This window comes from Corapipo altera, unplaced genomic scaffold, assembly GCF_003945725.1.
Source record: "Corapipo altera isolate COAL_440 unplaced genomic scaffold, ASM394572v1 181b, whole genome shotgun sequence".
In the NCBI taxonomy this organism is placed as follows: domain Eukaryota; kingdom Metazoa; phylum Chordata; class Aves; order Passeriformes; family Pipridae; genus Corapipo; species Corapipo altera.
In genome coordinates this window covers 1,887,424-1,907,110 of record NW_020884963.1, presented here as the reverse complement: position 1 = coordinate 1,907,110, position 19,687 = coordinate 1,887,424, and the positions used below count along the sequence as shown (strand labels likewise).

At 47.1% G+C, this 19,687-nt stretch overlaps 1 protein-coding gene across 3 annotated transcripts in view; it reads right to left on the bottom strand.

The window, feature by feature from the left end:
- The window catches only part of SPNS2 (sphingolipid transporter 2), a 132,400-nt gene that overhangs the window by 18,452 nt on the left and 94,261 nt on the right, over positions 1-19,687 (bottom strand). The window contains exons 9-11 of one of the 3 annotated variants that reach the window (XM_027664450.1): positions 19,218-19,283; positions 11,968-12,066; positions 1,105-1,268 (exon numbers count right to left, since the gene is read on the bottom strand). In XM_027664450.1, coding sequence (XP_027520251.1) covers positions 1,105-1,268; positions 11,968-12,066; positions 19,218-19,283 — 329 coding nt within the window. Of the gene's footprint in view, positions 1-1,104; positions 1,269-11,967; positions 12,067-18,572; positions 18,671-19,217; positions 19,284-19,687 lie in introns of those variants that run through there. The other 2 variants (XM_027664451.1, XM_027664452.1) reach the window with 2 other exon arrangements.

The window sequence follows — 19,687 nt, the reverse complement described above, 5'->3', positions numbered from 1 at the left end:
TTCCACAATATTTAAACATCTCATTATAGGGGAATGTATATTTTTAAAGGCACCAGGAGGCAGAAAACTTCTCCTTTCTCTGGGGTTTATGTGTGATAGTAAAAGGAAGGTGGAACTGCTCTTACAGGGCCACAGCACCATCTGTGGCACTGCTTCCAAATCCCTTGCATCCATCTGATATGAAAATGTGAGCCAGAAAGCATCACCCAAACTGTTCACACACTTATGTCAACCTCCAAACACCTTATTTTGCTCCTAGTTGTACTATGCCTAGAAAGAGTGACATTCCAGGGCCCCTCTCCTTAAGGTACACCAAGGCTCCCGTTCTCCAGCGGGGGAAAGAAAAAGGCAACTTACAGTCAACAGCAGACTAGTCACCTACCCACATATTCAGCATGACATTGCACACAGTAACTCTTATTTTTTGACAATTATGAGAAAGAGACTAACCCCAGAAGTTTGTATGTCATGTGGAAGCGTCTTCTGAATTACTGTAGTTGCCAACCGTGAGTTGATCCGAATCGGTTTCTTTACTGAAAAACAGTAGCTTTCTTTTTACAGGCTGCAGGGAGGGACTGGGAAAGCCTCTTTTGTCACAGCGCCCCTCGAGCACGCAGGACCCCACACACAGCTTTGCTCCCTTCTGGCCTCACGTTCCTGTCTACTGGAGGTGGAGAGCAGGGCACTGGGCACTGAGATGCGGGTGCCACGTTGACCACCGAGCTCTGTGAAGCATCTCCTGCTCCTCACCTCACAGTCCAACGGTTCCAGCACAGCAGCCCCTCACCACGGGTGGCCTGGGCTGTGACATGCTCAGGCAAGGGTGAAAAGGGGCCTGTGCCCCCCAGTACTGTGCTCCCCTCCAGGCCACACGGCCAACATCTGAGATCCACCAGAGCAGAAGCGTGTAAAGGATGCCCAGCCAGCACGACCCAAGCCCCTGTGCTTCGTGCAGCCTCATGCACTCTGCTGAGCCCAGGTTCTCCACACAACCCCACATCCTTTACCCGGAAGGACCAAGGCCAGGGAAAGAGTACAAGCACAACGTTCAGGAGAGAAAACAGGCTGTGGTAGCTCCCCATGTGCAATGGTCAGGTTACTCACTGTTGTTCAGCTTTGGCTCGGTCACTGAGGAAGAACAGGGCTGTGGCCAGGAAGAACATCCCTCCCAGGACGACGACGAAGGGGCAGAGCATGAGGGCGTAACCCAGGCTGAGGAACTCCCACACCGGGGACTCCTTTGTGCTTTGTCGTATCAGGTCTGAGATCTAGGAGAGAGGGGCATGAAAATGAGTCACTCAGATGGAAAGGAGACGTGGTGACAGTGGAGGGAACACGGTGCCCCGAACAACCGCCCACCGAGCACGGGCCTGAGGTTTGGAAGGGAACAGTGTGTTCAGCAAGAGCTCAGTGTCCCCTGCCCACTCCAGCCTTCCACGCTGGAGCCTGGGCAGCTCGTGCTGGGAGTAGCTTGGCAGGGGTTCTGCTCTCCCTGTTGCTCTTCTGGCCTGATCCAGTATTCTTCCCACAGCCCTCTCACGCTCTCCTGGGCTGCAGCAGTGGCTGCATCCAGGGCTGTCCAGCCTTGGCTGAGCCCCTGGGATTGCCAGCAGGGCCACACTGGCACTGAGGGAGTGATCAATCTTCTGCAACTCCTATCAAGTCCTGCTCACTCCCACACCTGACATACCTTTGGGCAAGAGGAGGTATTAAATTGCATTTCTGTGTACTGAGTGGGAAGGGGAAAATGTTTCCCACAGAACAAAAAAACAGAGATCCCGTTCGATTTGCAGAAACAGAACTTGAACGTGGGGGTTTGTGCCTGTGTCTGGGGTGTGGGGCTCATTCCCTCTTCCAGCCTCCCAAGCTTGAAGTGCCAGTGTGTGCAAGATGTGGGTCTGCCCCAGGGTCACTCACACCAAAGAACCACACACCACCAGATTTATGAGCTAAGGCAACTTGCCCCTTCCAACAGCCAAAAAGCATAACTACTTGGAAGTGAACACAAATTTGCACCTACACAAAGGAGCTGTGACATGCAATGGCATTATTTACTTCATTATGAAATGCTTTTGCTAAAACACAGCAAAATTTAATGCCTATCTGTAGCTAAAACTATCACATTTTAATATTTACTGTCCAGCAAACAACTTTACTCTCCATAAATCCCACAGGGTGGTAGCAGCAGCTGGGGTGGGTCTCAAAGGCATTGGGCATTTAAATGTCCAGCTCTGTTTTTATCCATGACCTTTTGTGAAGGCAGAAACACCAATTTATACCAAAAGACTGCAGGGAATTTGCAACATAAAATCCTACTGCTGTGCACACACGCAAATCAGCTCCAGAAATAGTCAAAGCTTGTGCAGCAACTTCCAAGCTGCCACATTACCAGTGATGGAAAAGGTGGAGCCAGAAACAACCTACGAGCAAGTTCTGACATTCAAGGCTTAAATCTTGACAGTCAAGTGAGGAAATGTCACATGCAGGAGGAATCACCAACTCACAGTCCTGCAGAGACCTGGGGAGAAGTCTCAGCACAGGCCAAGCACAAAAGAAGGTCACAGAAGGATGATGCTCGTGGGGACTCAAACAGGTCACTGAGTGTGTTTTAGCAGGGAGACTCTGGAGCATTGGTAGTCTCTGGATCAACACCAGAGCTCCTTACAGCTCCTCCTGGCTCCCACTGGAGGGATGGAAAGGAGGAGCAGCCTGATGCTGCAGGTGACAGCACTGGGACAAGGCTAAGGAAGGGTTCCTGTCCCCTCAAAGAGAACTTTGTTCACAGTGTAAAACACACAAAGGAAAACAAGGGTGTCACAAACAAGTCTCATGTGAGAAATGATGGTTCCAGCGCCCTTAGACTGAAGCCAAGCAACAGTGGCCATTAGTCTGATTTATTAAAAATCAGCAACAGGACTTGAATGTGAAAAGAAAGCACCCACAGGAAAGTAGCAGAATGTGCTCTGCACCCAGGGGACAGGGACATCAGCTGGTCATTAATTCCCTTTTGTATCCAGACACCTTAATTCCCAGCATTTCCCTTACTCTTCATTATGAACCAGAATTTGGCACCGAGTCAGCCTCTCTGTCAGGCTGCAATAGCCAGAATTGAGGCTATTCTAAGAAATCTAGACATTCTAAACCACTTTTCATTTTTGGGAATGGATATAATTATTCTCCAAAAGGACCAGACAATAAATCACTTGACAAATTGACATGATAAATCAGCAGCAGAGGATGAAAAACCAGGCATGTGCTCCTGCCTGCTTTCTCTTATGGATGACACAGCATTCTAGGCTAAAACCAGCTTTGAAAATGTAAAGTCTCCAACAAGTAAAACTCCCAATGCAGCTCGTCCCATACTTTTCCTTCTAACACATTATGTTGACCTTCTGTACCAACAAATCACGTTAATATTAAACCTGCTGTACTTTTCTTTTTTAACCCAACACATCCTGTAAGTGCACAGTTTAGGAAAAGCCGTGTTCCCTCCCATCTAAGGGATAATTCTTCCCATCAGGCCAGCTGGGCTTTCTTACGCAGGTTCCACATAATCCCCTCACCCGTGCCTGCAACTCTAGAACTTTACCAGGGCCCACATAGACGTTTTTGCTGTAAACAGTCACTGCTCCCTGTTGTTTTGTTCCACTCGGTTACGAGCCACCTGCTAAGGCTGGAACTTTGGCATCTCCTCTCGAGAGGACACAGGACATAATTACAGACTTGGGCTCCAAGAATGACACACCGTTTGCCAAATGGTCTGCTCTGTATTGCCAGTTTTGGGCTTTCCAGACTCCTCACCATGACAGCATCCCGAGCTGTCCAAGTGTGATTTGGCAAGACCCAAATGGAGCATCGTTTTTGGTGTCTCCTCTCCAACACGAGTAACAGACCGCAGGGGTTGGTGCACGGTCGGTGCCAGAGCTGCAGCTTGGAGTCATGTGTGGGAGTCCTTCCTTTGTTCTGCCAGCTGGGGGGTGGCAAAAGCTTCAGAACATTTACCCAAAGTGCAGGGGGGGAAATCAAGCAGGGGGAGTCCTGTTGCTGCTCTGCAGTCTGACACAGGGCTTTGATGCCAACCTAAGGATGAAAGCTCCCGTCTCCTCCGTCGCCCTGCAGATCTCAGACCAAGAGGAATGACTTTGCCAAATGAACTTCAGCTCGTGGCATTCCTGCAGCAGCACAGGGGTGGTGTGTGCCCAGCCAGCTGGATGGAGTCCAGCTGGACAAAGTGCCCCCTTCCCGGAGAAGGGACAGCGCAGCCGCAGCGGGCACGATCCCAAACCCCAAACCCCTGGCTGTGCCTCCATCTGAGGAACAAAGGGAAACTTCATTACTTCCTTGGGAAGCATGTGGGGTGTGTTTTGGAACATGGGACAGGCCATGGATGCAGTAGAAGCCGAGGTGGGCTGAGCCCAGGGAAGGCGTTCGGACTCTGTTCTGTCCCTCCTGAACAGGGTGGGGAAATGAACTCATTTATTAATTAGAACTGATTTATTAATTAGACACTGAATGGTAACAACATCTCTGCAATCACCATTTCCTTCCCTCTCATTACCAAGCCAATATCTCAATTCCTCTGTAATTGCTTGGTTTTTCTGACATTGCCACTTGGGCACAAATCCTGCTGCATAAAAGGCTATTTCTGGCACAAATACCTGATTTTCATGATTACCAGTTTGATACAAGCCAGGTTCTCCCTGGCTGCTCTCTTCAGTACAATTCCTTAACACAGTATGCCCTGTAGTCCTACAGTGTCACTACAACGGTTTGGGGTGCACCTGCTCCCAAGCCAGAGATGCAGGTGAAAGGTTTCTTTGATTTTTTTTTTTTTTTAAATCTAATATGAATGCAAATGAAGATGAGAAAGCAAAAATAAGGGATTTTATAAAGTAAACAATTTGCTGGGCCTGTGGGGGAGCACAAGCATTTATACTGTGCTAAATGGCACGAGAAACACTTTATAATAAGAGGAAGTAAACCTGATTTTTTTAATGATATTTGTTCAGACAACTACAGAAAGGTAAAAGCAATTATGGTCTAAAAGCTATTTCAGTTTTAACCTTGGCATGTTTAGATGTTGAATCGAAAAAAAGGCAAAAAAATTCTGTTAATCTTAATTGCATCCTTTTGAGATTGCAAACAGATTTCATACTTGGCCGGTGACAATATCAATATCCTGCATTAATATGTGGCACCCCAGTTTGCCCCAGAAATACCCACAGCAAGGATCTCTGCACTGCTTCCCCCATGGCAGGTTCCTGTGGTTATGCCCTTGTTGCCCTCCCAGGATGACCAGGCTGCATGGAATAGGTGCTGAAAAAGCAGAAGTGCAAAGGCTGCAGCAGATGCAGATCCTCCATCAGGGGTTCTGCTGCAATGCCAACACGTGGACTTGGTACATGTGGGGGGCAGAGCAACATCTGCCTCCTCTGCAACCCTCTGGAGAGGGTTGTAAATCTATTTTCTTTGTGTCTTTCACTGCCTTTCTCTCCAGGGCTGGTCTGCCCAGGGGTTTTCTAAGTTAACACTGGGCTTCCTCCTGTCCCAGCAGGAGATGCCTCACCCCAGGGGAATGTGGAGGAACTCACGTCTGCGGGGATGGGGGTGCCCAAGCCCACAAAGAAATAGGTTTGTGGCACAGGACCATGATTTGGGAGCACCTCCTTTAGCAGCATCCCCGTCCCTCACCTCTCCCTGCAGCACAGGCCCCTTCCCTGGCTGTGTGTCCCAGGAGAAGGAAGGAATTCCCTGTGCTGCAGAACTGGGACACCTCGTTCTGAAAGGTGCTCAGCCCCATGAAAACTGTCCCTGCTGGGAGCACACAGGGTCCCTGGCAGCTCAGAGGAACAAACCACTTATTTAATGAGGTTTTTAGTGCACAGGAAGAGTGACAGAGCAGATGAGACAGAACCTGAAATACTCGAGTGCAACAACGACCCGCTCTGGATTTCTGGGCTTCTCTCTAATGAGAGACTCTCACATGCATGGAATGTTTATCAAAAATACTGAGAACCTGCACATCTAACCAAAGTCATGGACATGAGAGGTGCACAGAGCTCTGGAAAAACACCAGAGCAGGCTGTGAACCCTTGGCAAAGAGCGTTTTATAGATGGGAAGTCATTTGGGATTTTAGGGCAGACTTAAATCTTGTCTGTTGCTGAGTCATCAGAAGTGGGAAGCTTGTTAGCTCGTTGCAATGAGGAGATAAATCCCATGAGGACTGGTCTCCAGGTGGTTAATTCTCCCCTTATTTTGCAGCTGACAGCCATGTCAAAGATTTGGCCTTTCAGTACACTATGAAAAAGGCTTTTAATTACTCAGCCCAGCCTGGACCAGAGAAATCCTCAACTTAAAGTTACTGCTTGAAGAAACAGGTAATGAGGCTGAGGGGCAGGGGGGGTTCTCTTCCTCCCAGTATTTCCCTGACACAGGCACACCAGGTGTTCAGACTTGCAAGGGCAAGTCCCATTTTACCCCCCACATTTTGGGTCATACACAAGCCCAAATGTGGGAGAAGATCTCTACAGGAGGAGTGATACCATCAGGGCTACAGCACACCTGCCAAGCAGCTGGGATTTGGTAAAGAAAGAACAATGAAAACCATAAATGTGTATCACATTTCATCTACCAACCCCTCCAGATGATGGGAGGTGCTGCCTGTACACACTCATGTACACTATAAATATTAAAACATGCTGCCAAAGGCAACAAGACAGAGACCTCTGTCCCCTCTTTAGGCCCCCAACAGCAATGCAATATCTCCTGATGGTCCATGAAACAGAGAGTGATGCCAGGAGAATATTTTGCACATTTTTGTTACAGTACCTGATTGCCTTTTTGGCCTCAGGTTCACCTCTCACCCTGCTCTGGCAGGAGGGGACAGTGCTGTGGAACCACCAGCAAGCACCTCATGGGCTGTATTTGAGGAATGGCTGCACAGGTCAGACAGGGACAGAGCACCCAGACTGCAGCATCACACCCCAACGAGCCACTTTATTCCACTGCCCTGCTTGTAAGTCAGACAGCAGTGGATCTGAGTCCCAGTGGGCTGTGGCCTGTTTTAATCTAGCAAACTGAACTGGAAACAAAACATTCTCCCAGGGTAAGCATGTCCTACTCTGAAGCAGCCATAGCATTTTAAACCATAAAATACGAATTTTAAACCATAAAAAGTGAATTCTGCTTCCTCAGCCAGGGAAGCCTTTACAAATAGAACTACTTTCTGTACCTGGTTGGGTAAACACCTGCAAACCAAATCACCAAAAAGGGCTGTCTCAAACTGGGACAAGGTGCTGTAAAATCTGCACCTCCACTTATAACTTTCATTAAAAAGTGTCTTAATTGCTGCATTTACCACAGTTTTCCTTGGCTGCCCCTAATGAGAAGCTGATCTCCCTGCCCTGATACTCTGCACCAGGGATAATTAACACTCCTCTACTAACTACTTGCTAAAGGAAGGTCATTAGCATTCTTGCTGCTTAAGTAGCTCATTAGATCTAGTTTATCAGCCTTCTCACATAGGAGAGTTGGGGAAGGGAGAAAAGTGAAGGGTGAAAGGCTCCCACAGCCCAGCTGCCAAACTGGAATTCCATCCTGGAGCAGCTGGAGGTGGTGTCCCTCCAGTAAAACTGAAACAGCAGGAGCCAAGGAGGTCAGGACAGGTGGGAAGCACCATCACAGGAGCCCAGGGAGCAGCTTTTAGCCCATCAAAAGGTGGAGGAGAGCTGATCTCTGGCACTTTAAAACACCCTCCTCACAGGCTGATGTTGCCAGGTGACAAGTGGATACAGATAATTCCTATCCCTAGACCTGATGGATGGTTGCACAGAGAAGATGAGAGAGAATTTAAGCAGACAGGAGAGCCAAGAGCACCAGGGCAGTGAGGACAGTGTGTGCCCTGGCAGTGTAGAGAGAGCAGTGCCTGCAGCAGGTGCCCATTTCTCATCACAGCCACAGGCAAGGCAAGGGTGGAAGAGGAAAGCACTGCTGTGCTCAGGTTGGAAGCAAATGATGAATTTGGAGGAAGGAAAAAAAAAAAAGCCTCAGGCCACAGCCTCGAAATAAAAAACAAACTCTGCCTGTGCTCAGTGTTCCTGAAGGAAAAGAGAGTGTCAGGGAGTGGAGCAGCAGCATGAAGGATAATGCAAACCCTCAGTAGGGACGACAGGTTCATCATCCATGTGCAGGGGTGGACACAGGAGCAGGGACTCACTGGCGTGTCTTACAGTTGTCTAATTTTAAAGGGTACCAAAGATCTAACCAGAATTAGTAACACAAGGAGCTGGAGCTGAGATGCAGCCTGAGAAGGAGGAACTATTTCATGTGTGCTGCTGCCTCCCTCCACTCAGCTCTTCCGAGTCTGAATTGCTGTCCAGGGCACAGAGAGAGCAGCTGAAGACCTTTATCTGATACTCAACACGAGTGGTGGGATTTGGGGCATTTCCCTTAACTCTTCTGTGCATAGAGGGAGCTGTCAAAGACAGAAAAGTACTAGAGATGTTTGGGTGTAATGCCCTGAGCAGGTGAGAGTTCTCACTGACTACCTCAGGAATAAAGCACGGAGTGACAACTCTGAGCTGTGAAACAGAAACTATTTAAACTCTGCAGGTTGGTTAGCACAAAGGTCCTGAAAAAAGCTACAGTTCTCTAGGAATAAAAGCTGTCTCCTCTAATGAAATAGCACAGCAATGCTTATTTTTATTTGTGAATGAACAGGCAGTGCTGATTTTCAGTAACTGATCTCAGTGCTCGGCAGGTAGCAAAGCCTTATGCAAATCACAGCTGCCACCCCAAAGCTGCATTTGCAAAACTCCTTTTTTGTAAGTCACTCTTAAGTCTTTTTACCATAATAAAAGTTATCAATATTTAAAGAGACATGAAAAATAGCCACATATCTGTGCTCCCTGCCTCTTAGCTTTTAATCACCAATGGGTATTTGGGGCTTTGGGTGGTTGTAAGGAGCTGCAGTGTGAGATGGGGAATGGGGGAAGTTACAGAAAGTCTGAGCCTGACTTTGAGCTCTCTGAGCACACCCCAGAGTATGGCAGCAATCACACCCCTGAGGCTGCAGCTGATCAGCACCTTCTGTGCTCCACACCAGGATTTTAAGGTCAGTACAACATTTATTGGCATCCAGCAGAGACCACTGCCTGCCACAGCTCAGTCCTGCAAGGCCACGGGGAACCCACCAAAACCATGTAAGATGCCACCCATATTAGATCAAAACCCTAATCATTCAGTGAGGGAGCTTCAGATGGATTCTATGAGCAGTCAGAAGATACAGCAGAGCTCCAGGATCTCAGGTGAACCCGAGTGATCAGGAGGCTGAGTTTCACCCATTCTGAGCCTGCCTGTCAGTGCAGGTCACAGAATCACACAATGATTTGAGTTGGAAAACATCTCCAAGGTCATCGAGTCCAACCTATGGACAGACACCACCTTGTCAACCAGAGCATGGCACTGAGTGCCACGTCCAGTCTGTCCCTGAACTCCTCCAGGGCCTTCTGCAGCTCCCCTTCAAAACCTCCCCCCTGCTCTGGGCCTGCCTCGTGGTGACTCTGCAGTCACAGCAGTGGGAGCTGATGCCCTCAGGCTGGGGATTCCCGGGACTGTGGGAACTGGGTTCCCAAATTTCCCTTAAAGCTGACAGCAGTAGGTTGCTCAGCCCTCACAGACTGCCTTGAAAATCCTGGTCAGAACCCAAGCCCCTTCTGCTGCCTGCCCAGGTGAGGTTTCAATCCCTCAGGATGGTCTCCATCCTGCACTGCAGCTGGACAATTCCAGTGGCTGGACAAATCCAGCTGATTCCTGGCCTTAGCTCTGCTGGAGAAGTTGGCTGTTTGTCCTTTCACTTTAACCAGTATTTGTTTCCCTGGGCCATGTGGAAGCTGCAGTGGACCTTTCAGTCCTTGTAGCAGAGGGAGGATGAGTCCAGCCAGTGCAGAGGCCACACAAATGGATGCTGGATCCTTCCATGAAATAGTGCTTCACTCCTGTTCTCCTGCCCCAGAGCCCTGTGCTTGAGGAGTCTCCTCTCAAATCACAACTGCCCAACAATTACAGCATTAAAAAAGGATAATTCAATATAACAATTAATATTTTCCCAGCCTAAAGAAAGCCTAAGGCAGCCATTAAACTGGGGTTGTGCATGTCAGCCAGGCATCCTTAAGTAACACAACTTGCTTGATCTCTGAATACCAGAAGGGCAAGGCACATTATTTCTACAACCAAAGACCTTTTTTTTTTTAATCTATGACACTAAAGAGCCTTAGGCAACTTTCAAGATTAATTGCAGTCATTCAGGGTCCTCGATATTCCTCCTGGACATCCCTTTTACGTAAGAAAAAGGATGAACATGCAGCAGAGTCACCTGAGGCAGCCTGGCCTGCCCCAGCCCTGCCCTCATCCCCAGCCTTCAAAGGTCCCTGCCCTGCTTGTTTCATCCTCCTCCTCCACATTCCCCACTCTTCCAGCAATTCCTTTGTTCTTGCCACCTTCAAATAATTTCTAAAATAAGATCCCTTCTCCCTGGGTACCCAGAACACCGAAGTAAATAAAGAGTAAGCTAAATTGTGCATTTTTATTCTCTTGAGACATTTCTCATTTCTTTGGTCTTTTCAGCCTTATCTCTATCTGCCTTTTCATGTGTGTTCCACAGGGCTACACAGCAGCTACAGCATTGTGGGGAGCTGCCATTCCAGAGTAAATATTTATGTATATTTATATGGATGTACTCACAAAATTAAATATATATATAAATACGTATGTATAGGTGCACACACCGGTGTCAACAGGATGAATCGATGAGAAATGATGGTTTTAAAAACTAAAAAAGCCCCCCAGCACCAAGCAGGTGTGTCACACAGTCCTGAGCTGGAGGAGCACACCAAAGCCCTGTCTCTCAGGTGATGGGACCAGTGAAGATCCCAGTGACATCACTGGAAAACAGTGGTACCTTCAACACACCCTGAGCATCACTCAGGGATTTGTGTGGAAGCTGCTGTATTTTATGAATGATGATCTGTGATCTCTCATTCTCAATGCATCAAACTCTGCAGAAGGGAAAAGAAATTTCCCTGGTATATCTAGATTTTTTTGTTCCCTCATTAAATTTCCCAGGCCTTACATTTTCAACTGTGATGCCAGATTTTGGAGCTGGGTCTTTTGTTGCACTCTGCACCAGGATAATGGTGGCATAGGAAGGAAGATTCCCAGACAGATCAAGGCCAATCACTGCAGCAGTCACAGAAGGGAACACCCCAGAAGGAACACTAATAAAACCCCCAAAACACACACATCCCTCCTGCCATGGATTTTACACCATCACTGGGAGGTTCAGGTTGGATCTCAGGACAAGGTTCTTCCCCCAGAGGGTGGTTGGGCACTGAACAGGCTCCCCAGGGCAGTGGGCACAGCACCAAGGCTGCCAGAGCTCAAGGAATGTTTGAACAACACTCTTGGGGACAGGGTGGGATTGCTGGGGGTGTCCTGTGGATGTTAATGATGCCTATAGTCCCTTCCACCTCAGGATATTCTGTAATTCTATGATTTATCATCATACAAACCAGGTACAAAATATCAGCAGGGCAGGACAGCTGCATGTTGCTGCCCATAAGTAGTTATTTGATTTAGGGGATCAGATTAACAGTTACACACACACACGACTCTCACCCAGCCTCTTGTCCACACCACAGAAGCAACACTCTCTCTTTACAGAGCTGTCTATAAGCTTTATAAATGCCTGAGGCTAAAAAGATGTAGAAGCTCATTTCATCCCCCCAAGTGGCCCTCCCAGGTTCGAGCTGCAGCACGTGAAACAGCTGCACTGCTCTGCACCACTTCCCATTCTGCTCACAGGCACAGCCCTTCCCAGCAGGGTCTAACCTGGCACTTGAGAGGAGCAGTTAGTAAACAGAAGCAAACCCGGGCAGGCAGCCCTGCCAGAGCCTGCTGTGAGCACTTACAAATCCAATGAGATAAGGACTGCCAGCATCTCCCAGGAGGTGTGAAGTGAAACTCTGCAAGGCCACTGCGGTCGCCCGGCGTGTCGGGATCACCACGTACTGCAAAGGAGGGGAAGAAACAAAAAGAGATAAGGGAAGTGAAGTAAGAACCTGCCCAGCTGTGCTGCACTGCTCAGTTTATACCCGGGGCAGGACAGAGTGAACCAGCTGCTCCAGATGCTGGTGGCAGACAGAGCCACTCCACGGGAACTGGGAAGCTCAGATTCCCTGCCTGGCTCTGGAGTTCTGCTGATGGCAGGTGTTGAGGGAAGGAAGCTCTGTCCAGTCCTCTCAGCAGCCCTTTGCCCAGGACACATTCTGCTATTGCTCCTCAGCCTGTATTTTGCTTTGCTGATGGAGAGAGTGAAGCTTGAGGTTGCTCAGCACCACCAGCCTTCAAACAAGGACTGTGCTGTAACCTGGGATATTGGCTTTATTCACTTTGTATTGTATGTTCATACTGTACTCATACTGTATATTGTATTTATGTTACAAAGTGATCATTTTGTTTCCTAAACCATCAGCAATCCACATCAGTATGAAAGGTCACATCCTCCCTTCCCACTCCACCTCCAGCCACTTTGTATTTCCCTCAAAAATTTGTGATTCCACTTGTGGGAAGCGACAAAGTCACGTTAGGAAAATTTTCCATATCCAAGATACTGTAGTTTGGTCTCCACTCCTCTAATAGGACGTGACACCCTTAGGCAGGTCATGCAGAATCAGTCAGACTACACAGGAGCAGTGGAAAACACAAATTACTTCCCCATGAAGGGACCAGAGCTCACAGAAAACAGAGCCCTAACCAGGGAAAGGGATGAAAGTTTAAAAAAAAAAAAAAGGCAACTCCCTGTCCTTAATTTGGAATGTCCTTAATTTGGAATGACCTTAATTTCATAACACACCTCTAGAAGCAGAAAAAAAGTAATTGTCTCCTGCATAAATTGTGAAAGAAGCTGGCTAAGGACATCTGCATCGAGTCCACAAATCCCAGTTTATAAATTGATCTTGTCTTGATTTAAAGGCTGGAAGTAATGAAGAATTCAATAGGTCTCTAAATCCAAGTGAGCTTTGTTTCTGCCTCTAAGCACTGAACCTCACTGTGCCTTTTCCTGTGGCTCTGGAGAGCCATGTGCCCTGCCAGGAATGACTCTTGTTCAGCTATTTGTGGACCATCATCCCTTTTATTTGTCCACTTTCTCTCTGATGGGCTGCCTTCAGTCTTTCTTTAGAAGCTGTGCCTTGCCAGGGCTTCAACTCATCCTTGCAATCCTTTCCTGCAGTCATTCATTAATTAAATGTGACATTTAGGACCGGCCAGAGCTACAGAGAGAGAGATCCATTCCCTGAGCAGGAGAGCTCACTCAGGGCAGGGGATGGGAAGCACCTTCCAGTGCTTTGACAGCTCCTCTTAAGGGAAGGGGATCTGCCCTGTCTGCAGGGGAAAGAATGAGCCATAAAAACCAGCAAGAAAAGAAAGAGCACAGAGAAAACCCACCCTAGAAGAGAACTGCTACCTGTTTAGAATGACCACCTCGTTCCAAGCACAGACAGTTACGAATGATGGGTAAAATTAGATTAAATGCTTTTCCTTAGGGTTTTGCCACATGCTTTCAGAGTGACCTGCCAGTTCTTTCATCCCTGCTTTGACAAAGCTGCAAATGCACACTGCTAATGCACTTTGATGCCATGTATTAAACAGGCACCCTGTTAAACTCCTGTTGTGCAATAAAAGAGCAGAAGATGTTCAGATCCACAGCAGCCACCCAGCTGGGGATGTCAGACCCTGTCCTCCTTTTGCATCCAGGAGCTCAGAACACGGCTCAGAGAAAGAAATCCCGAGAGGAAAATTAGCTCCAGACTTTATTGGAGACACAAAAGCCTGCTGAAGGTCAGGCTGTGAACAGTAGGAGAGCCCCACAATTCATTCCCACTCCCCAAAGAGGCAGGAAAATCGGTGCAAACCGGAGAGATTAGACAGAAGAAAAGGAAAAATTAAGAGTGAGTTATTGTTGTTCTTCCCACCTGGCCCCAGTTCCCACAGGGACAATGGAGAAATATTCTGGAAAGGCTGTCTGGGAAAAGGCATCTGAGAAGATACAGTGAAATTCTGCCTAACTGAAGAGTCCAGAGCTGTGTGTGCATCTGTGAAACAGGGGATTTTAGCCCTAAAGCATTTCTCTTTCTGTAAAGTTTACATCAGCAAACCTGGAGAAGAAAGCCTGCCTGGCCCTGTATTATATCAATTTTCTTAGCAAAAGGGCAAAGGAAATGGCACATTTATTAAAAATTTACCATTTTCAGGGAGTGGCAGTGAATTGGTGCCAGTTAGAGGAAGAAATCTGAATGATACCTGTATCATATGTCTGTGTGCACATATATCCACACATATATATATTTATACACACAAATACACACTCACACTTACATTAGACATAATATTGCATGTGTAGCTGTATTATGCAGACATAATTTGGCAAGCAGCAGTACAATTTCCAGCAAGTTTTCAGTGTGCTTAGCTGAAGAAGTTATTGATAGCTGAAACAATGTGAAGTGCCAAAACTTATTAAATTTAGCCTGGAATTCAAGAGACAAACAGCCCAGTCAAACCTAAAACCCAACGTGTGGCAAGCCAATGAACACAAGACTTTTTGTCCTGCTCGAAAAAGATACTGGAAGTTAAAAAAACAAAGCTTAAACCAGCATCTCCAAAACACCAAAAATACTCCACCCTATCCCTGCTTAAAAAGCATTTTCTCCTGATGGACAGGAAGCAGTTGGTAGCAAACATTGTCTACTCTTCTAGGCAGACAGCAGTAAATTACAGCCCTAAATGGGCATTTTGATACTAAAATAGACCTAAATTCAAACCATCCATGGCCTGGTTTGGACATCCCACAGAAACTGGAGGTGGGAGAGCCACAGCAGCCAAGGCTGTGGGATCGGCCTGGCTCATCCCTGATCCCAGGTTCAGAGGCAGGCAGCACAGAGGATGGGCAGGGAGGCTGAGCAAGCAGCTTTGGAAACCTCTGCTCTTTAAATAGAGGTTCAGAAAGGCCATGGATTGCTGCTGACATCTCCTTCCTGGGATGGAAGCAGGAAGCTGGTCTGAAATAAGTTAACTGGGAAAGCCAACAGGAGATCACCCTTCTCCCAGAAAAAGGCCACGTGCCAGAGAGGTGAGTTCTGGTGTTTATGCCTAAGCTTTGATAGAAACTCTACTCTTTAAAGCACTTTCTGGGGCAGGACAATTCGTACTTTCAGCACTGAAGGCAAAGAAAACACACACTAACCCTGTTCCAGCCACTGCCCGAGCCTGGGAATAGCCCAGGTGTCCCTGTTGTACCTGTGTTCAGGCTGGGATCCAGAGACAGCAGCCTCAGACAAAAACCAGGCAGCCACTGTCTAATAAAATACTCTTAAATGAAGTAAAAGGAGGCTGACCTGGTCTCCAGCTCCCACACACCATGGAGCAGTGCAGCACCCCCTCCTGCAGCCCTTGGCTGGTTTGGAATGGGCTGTACCCTCATTCCCAGGCACTTCTCATCCTGCCTTCAAATCCAACCCCAACACTCTGGGCACTGCTGAGTGGAGGCACTGAGAGAAGCACCAGCAAGAGGTTCTGGAAATGCAATTTATCTTCAGCTTTAAAAATAGGGCAGCATTTTGGACTAAATAAATAACTGGGGTTTATTTATAGGGAAGGTAATCAGGACAAAAGCAACATTCCTCCATGCCCATGGCACAGCTGAGCAGCAGTCTGTGCCTGTTTCCAGCCTAAAGGAAGACTCTGACTCTACAGCAAAACATCAGAGCAGCTCCTCCACAGCAGGTCACGACCATGTAAAAAGAACTAATGCTTTAAAAGAAAACAGAAATACACAGAGCAATTTCATTGCGTGAGTGTCAGGACTGTGCATAAACTGGGGGATGGCTTTTCTCAGCAAAGACCTAAAGAGGTTGTGATGGAAATAGATAAGGGCCTTTACATTGCTCTTACACAGAAATGCCACCAAGCCTCTGTCCATCATCTTTATTTTTGAGATGTGCTGTGGAGGGAAACCCCCACTACCAGGACCAGATTCCACCAAGTCCAAAGCACTCCCCACCCCTCAGCCTGCGACACACTCGCCTGCTGCACTGAAGCTCATCCATTATTGCTGTTACAAGGCAGTTTTAATGCTACTTTGGGGTTCTGGTAATTTTAAGGCCAATTTGCAGAGATGGCTGATGGAACCTGTTTCATAATTAGCATGCTCCACACAAAACATCCCCCCTTTCCCCGAGCACCGTCTGAGCATGTGCCTGGGAGGAGATATGGAGAGCTGTGCTCAGGAGAATACGGCCTGTTTTGTACAAATTTGCATTTGGAACAAATATCAGCCTTTCAAAATCTCAGGCAGTGCAGAACATTCTGCAGCACTGACAGTTTATCAGAGCCAGCACTTGGCACCTTGGACTGCAGACAAGACAAGGAGCCACACGACGACCCTTCCACGGGCAGGCACAGCAGATGCAAGGGAAGCACGAAGCCAGGGAGAGCCAACAATTAAACTGGAAGATAATAAGCAAACATCCTTGTTTTGCCATGGAAATTAAACTTGTAAAACCTCTGGAGGTGCTTAACAACCTGCCCGATAGGGTTCTTAAGCAGTCATGAGATCTGTAAATCTTGGGAGAGCTGTGAGGAATCATTTGGGATGCAGTTTCCAAAAAGCCTCACTCCTGGCATAATGAGATCAGCAGGAACAGTGTTCAGCCAGTATTGAGAGCTTTTATCCATGAAAACAGGGTAATATTTATGTATAGGATGAAAGTGTTGTTAAGCTCACGCTAATAATGCTTTTAAACTCCTTCCCAGCCCCAGGCAAGAACAGCACACTTCTGATTACACCAAATAAATAGTAATCAGTAGAAATTAATTTGCCAAACATTTAAAGTGCATCTTGCTAAAGCATATCCACACCTTCCTCTGGCAAGGACTTCCCACAAAGCTGTCTGTCAAAGGTGGTTACAGCCCTGGCTCTCACCCAGTGACAGCCTAAACACCCTCTCAACCCCCCCTGGGTGATCCCACTGCATTCAGCCTGTCTGGTTACAGCCCTGCACTCATCTAAATGATGTTTACATTTATTCCTTCAACACTTTCACAGGTCCACTGGTGCTGTTAGTGCCCCAAGCTGAGCATTATATATGACACTCAGTTCAGTTTTCTAAACAGACCAGAGAACAGTGAGCTGAAGAGTTGGCAGCAATTACCAAAATCCGGTTTTTAACAGGGTTTTAATTTCTTTCCTTTGTTTTGGAAAATGGAACTATTGCTCCCAATCATTTCTTATGGAGTTCTTTTGCACTAAAGCACAGTAAATAACAGCAAATGCATCCCTACAAAATGCAACCGACTATGGGGTGCTGGTAAAGCAGATGGCAGACCCTATAAAAACTGTTAAAAAGCCATGGGATACTGAAGTCACATTGAAATCAACACAAAAAGATCTGAGTAATTAAAACAGGACAATGATCCAGCCCTAATACCCTTGATATAACAGAGCAGTTGGTTGAAAAATATATTCTGGGATTAGCCTGAGACAACAGAGGCCACATTTCAGGTCTCTCTCTCCGGCACAGACTTTCTGGAGGACCTTGAACACGTCCGACAGGACCCTCCCTCTGAGCAGAGACACCACCCCAGCTGCTCTGAGAGCTGCAGATGTGCTGGTGGCTGAGCCCTTACCTGAGCCAGCCAATGCTAGTGAGGGTACAGAGAGCTGCCATTTAAACCCACCCACGAATTCTGAGCGGAGAGAACTGGGATCGCTCCCGGGACCATCCCTGGCAGGAGGCAGGAATGAGCAACTACACACACTGCACTATAATTTCTTCCTCAGCACAGCTGGTCTGGAGGCTGCACATCTGTCCAAGTGTTGAGATATCACTGCATAAATGGCCAGAGCAGCCCTGAGCTCAGCAGGAGCTGCAAACCCCACGGAAGCACCGGGAAGCTCCGCTCAGAGCTCTGTCACAGCACATGGACCGGCAGGACAGAGGAACCTCGGGAATTAAAAGCCCTCCAGTGCTACCAAAGTACCCTGAAACCTTCATTTCTCCGTGTTTACTCACATCTGAGAGCAGTGGAATTAACCCCCCACCGCCCCCAGCGTTCCCCTCACAAACGAGTTAAAGATGGAAAGCTGATCCCTGATGGCAACTGCTGAGCTGCTTCAACACACAAACAAACCCTGAACTCCAGCACAAACACTGCTAAAGCAGAGGCTTGAAGTTCTTTGCTGAATCAATACATCAACACCATTATCTTTCCATCTAGGAGTACCCAGCCTGATTGTTTCCTCCTTGATGTTTGCATAACCAACAAATACAAGTCAAGGCAGTTTGCCGTTGATGCCAGACTGATTGTATTTTTAGTTCTGGCAAAGGACCTCGGGCAAGTCCTGTAATGGTTCTGTGCCTTAGTGCCTTTCTTTTTCATACAATAAGCAACACCTCCTTCACAACAGGGTTTCAACATGTGATATTTGATGGGCTCTGTGCAGCTCTGATGAAGCCTCTACAAAACACACAAGACTCTTGAACAAATGTCCACACTATTTCATGTGAAAACGGGGCTGCTGAGGTCAACTTGCTGATCAGAAAGACTTAAAAAGCTCTGTAGTGGAGAAAGAATCAAAAATCAAAGACATGAGGTGAAAAGTCCCTGACAGTTTCCTCTTGGATAAAGTGGACACGATCCAAAAATTCTTTATACTTTCTTTTCCTCTCTGCTCTCCCAGAGGTGGGTTTCTATTGTGGATGTGTTGAATGGTAGGTAGATGGGCTGCCTTTGTGGTCAGAGAAGGGAGGGAGGGAGGGAAGGGTTTCCTATGGCAGAACAAAGCTGAGTTATTGATAACAAAATCCATGAATGTGCTGACTGTTAGGAAATTCTGGCTGAATTCTGTGCACAAACACTTCAAATTTGGGGAAATTATTTGAATTCAGAAATGTTGTCCTTTCTGGACATCTCCTCTCCCTGGTGCTCAGAACAAAGGACAAGAAGAATCTTTTTTCTATCTCTCTCTCTATATGTCACTTAGTAACAAAAAAACCAGAATAGGCTGAAGCAGGATTTGGAAGAAATTGTGAATTTCAGGTTGTTCTTGCAAGCTCATAAACTGTTCTGAACACCAAAAGATGCTGTTCCAAAGTGCACTCACCATCAGAATGTCTGCTGTGATAGCCCAGTTTGAAAACAGAAGAGTTTCTCCGATAAAAATGCAAATCTGTTGTAACAAAACACACAAAAAGGAGAAGATTTATTCACTTGACATTCAAAGGGAAAATAACCTGTCTCAAACTTGCCTTTGTTGCTTATTTGTCTCTTACCTACACAACACACTCCTTGTTCCTGCTGTGGTTTATCCTGAATATTAGCAAACCATAGATTTGTATCGGAGCTCTAGAGGGTTGGCCTGCAATTCTGTTAGTGTAAACTAACCAAGTTTATGAACTACAGAGCAGCTAAAACAAAGGCTGACATATTTGGTTATGGTAGAACATGAGAAAGCAGAAAGAAGAGACAGCTTCCATACCTACAATCACAATTGTTGAGGTTGGAAAAGGCCTTCAAGACCATCAAGTCCAACTTGCACCATTCTGTTCCAAAAAGCCAGTCAGAAAAGGCAAG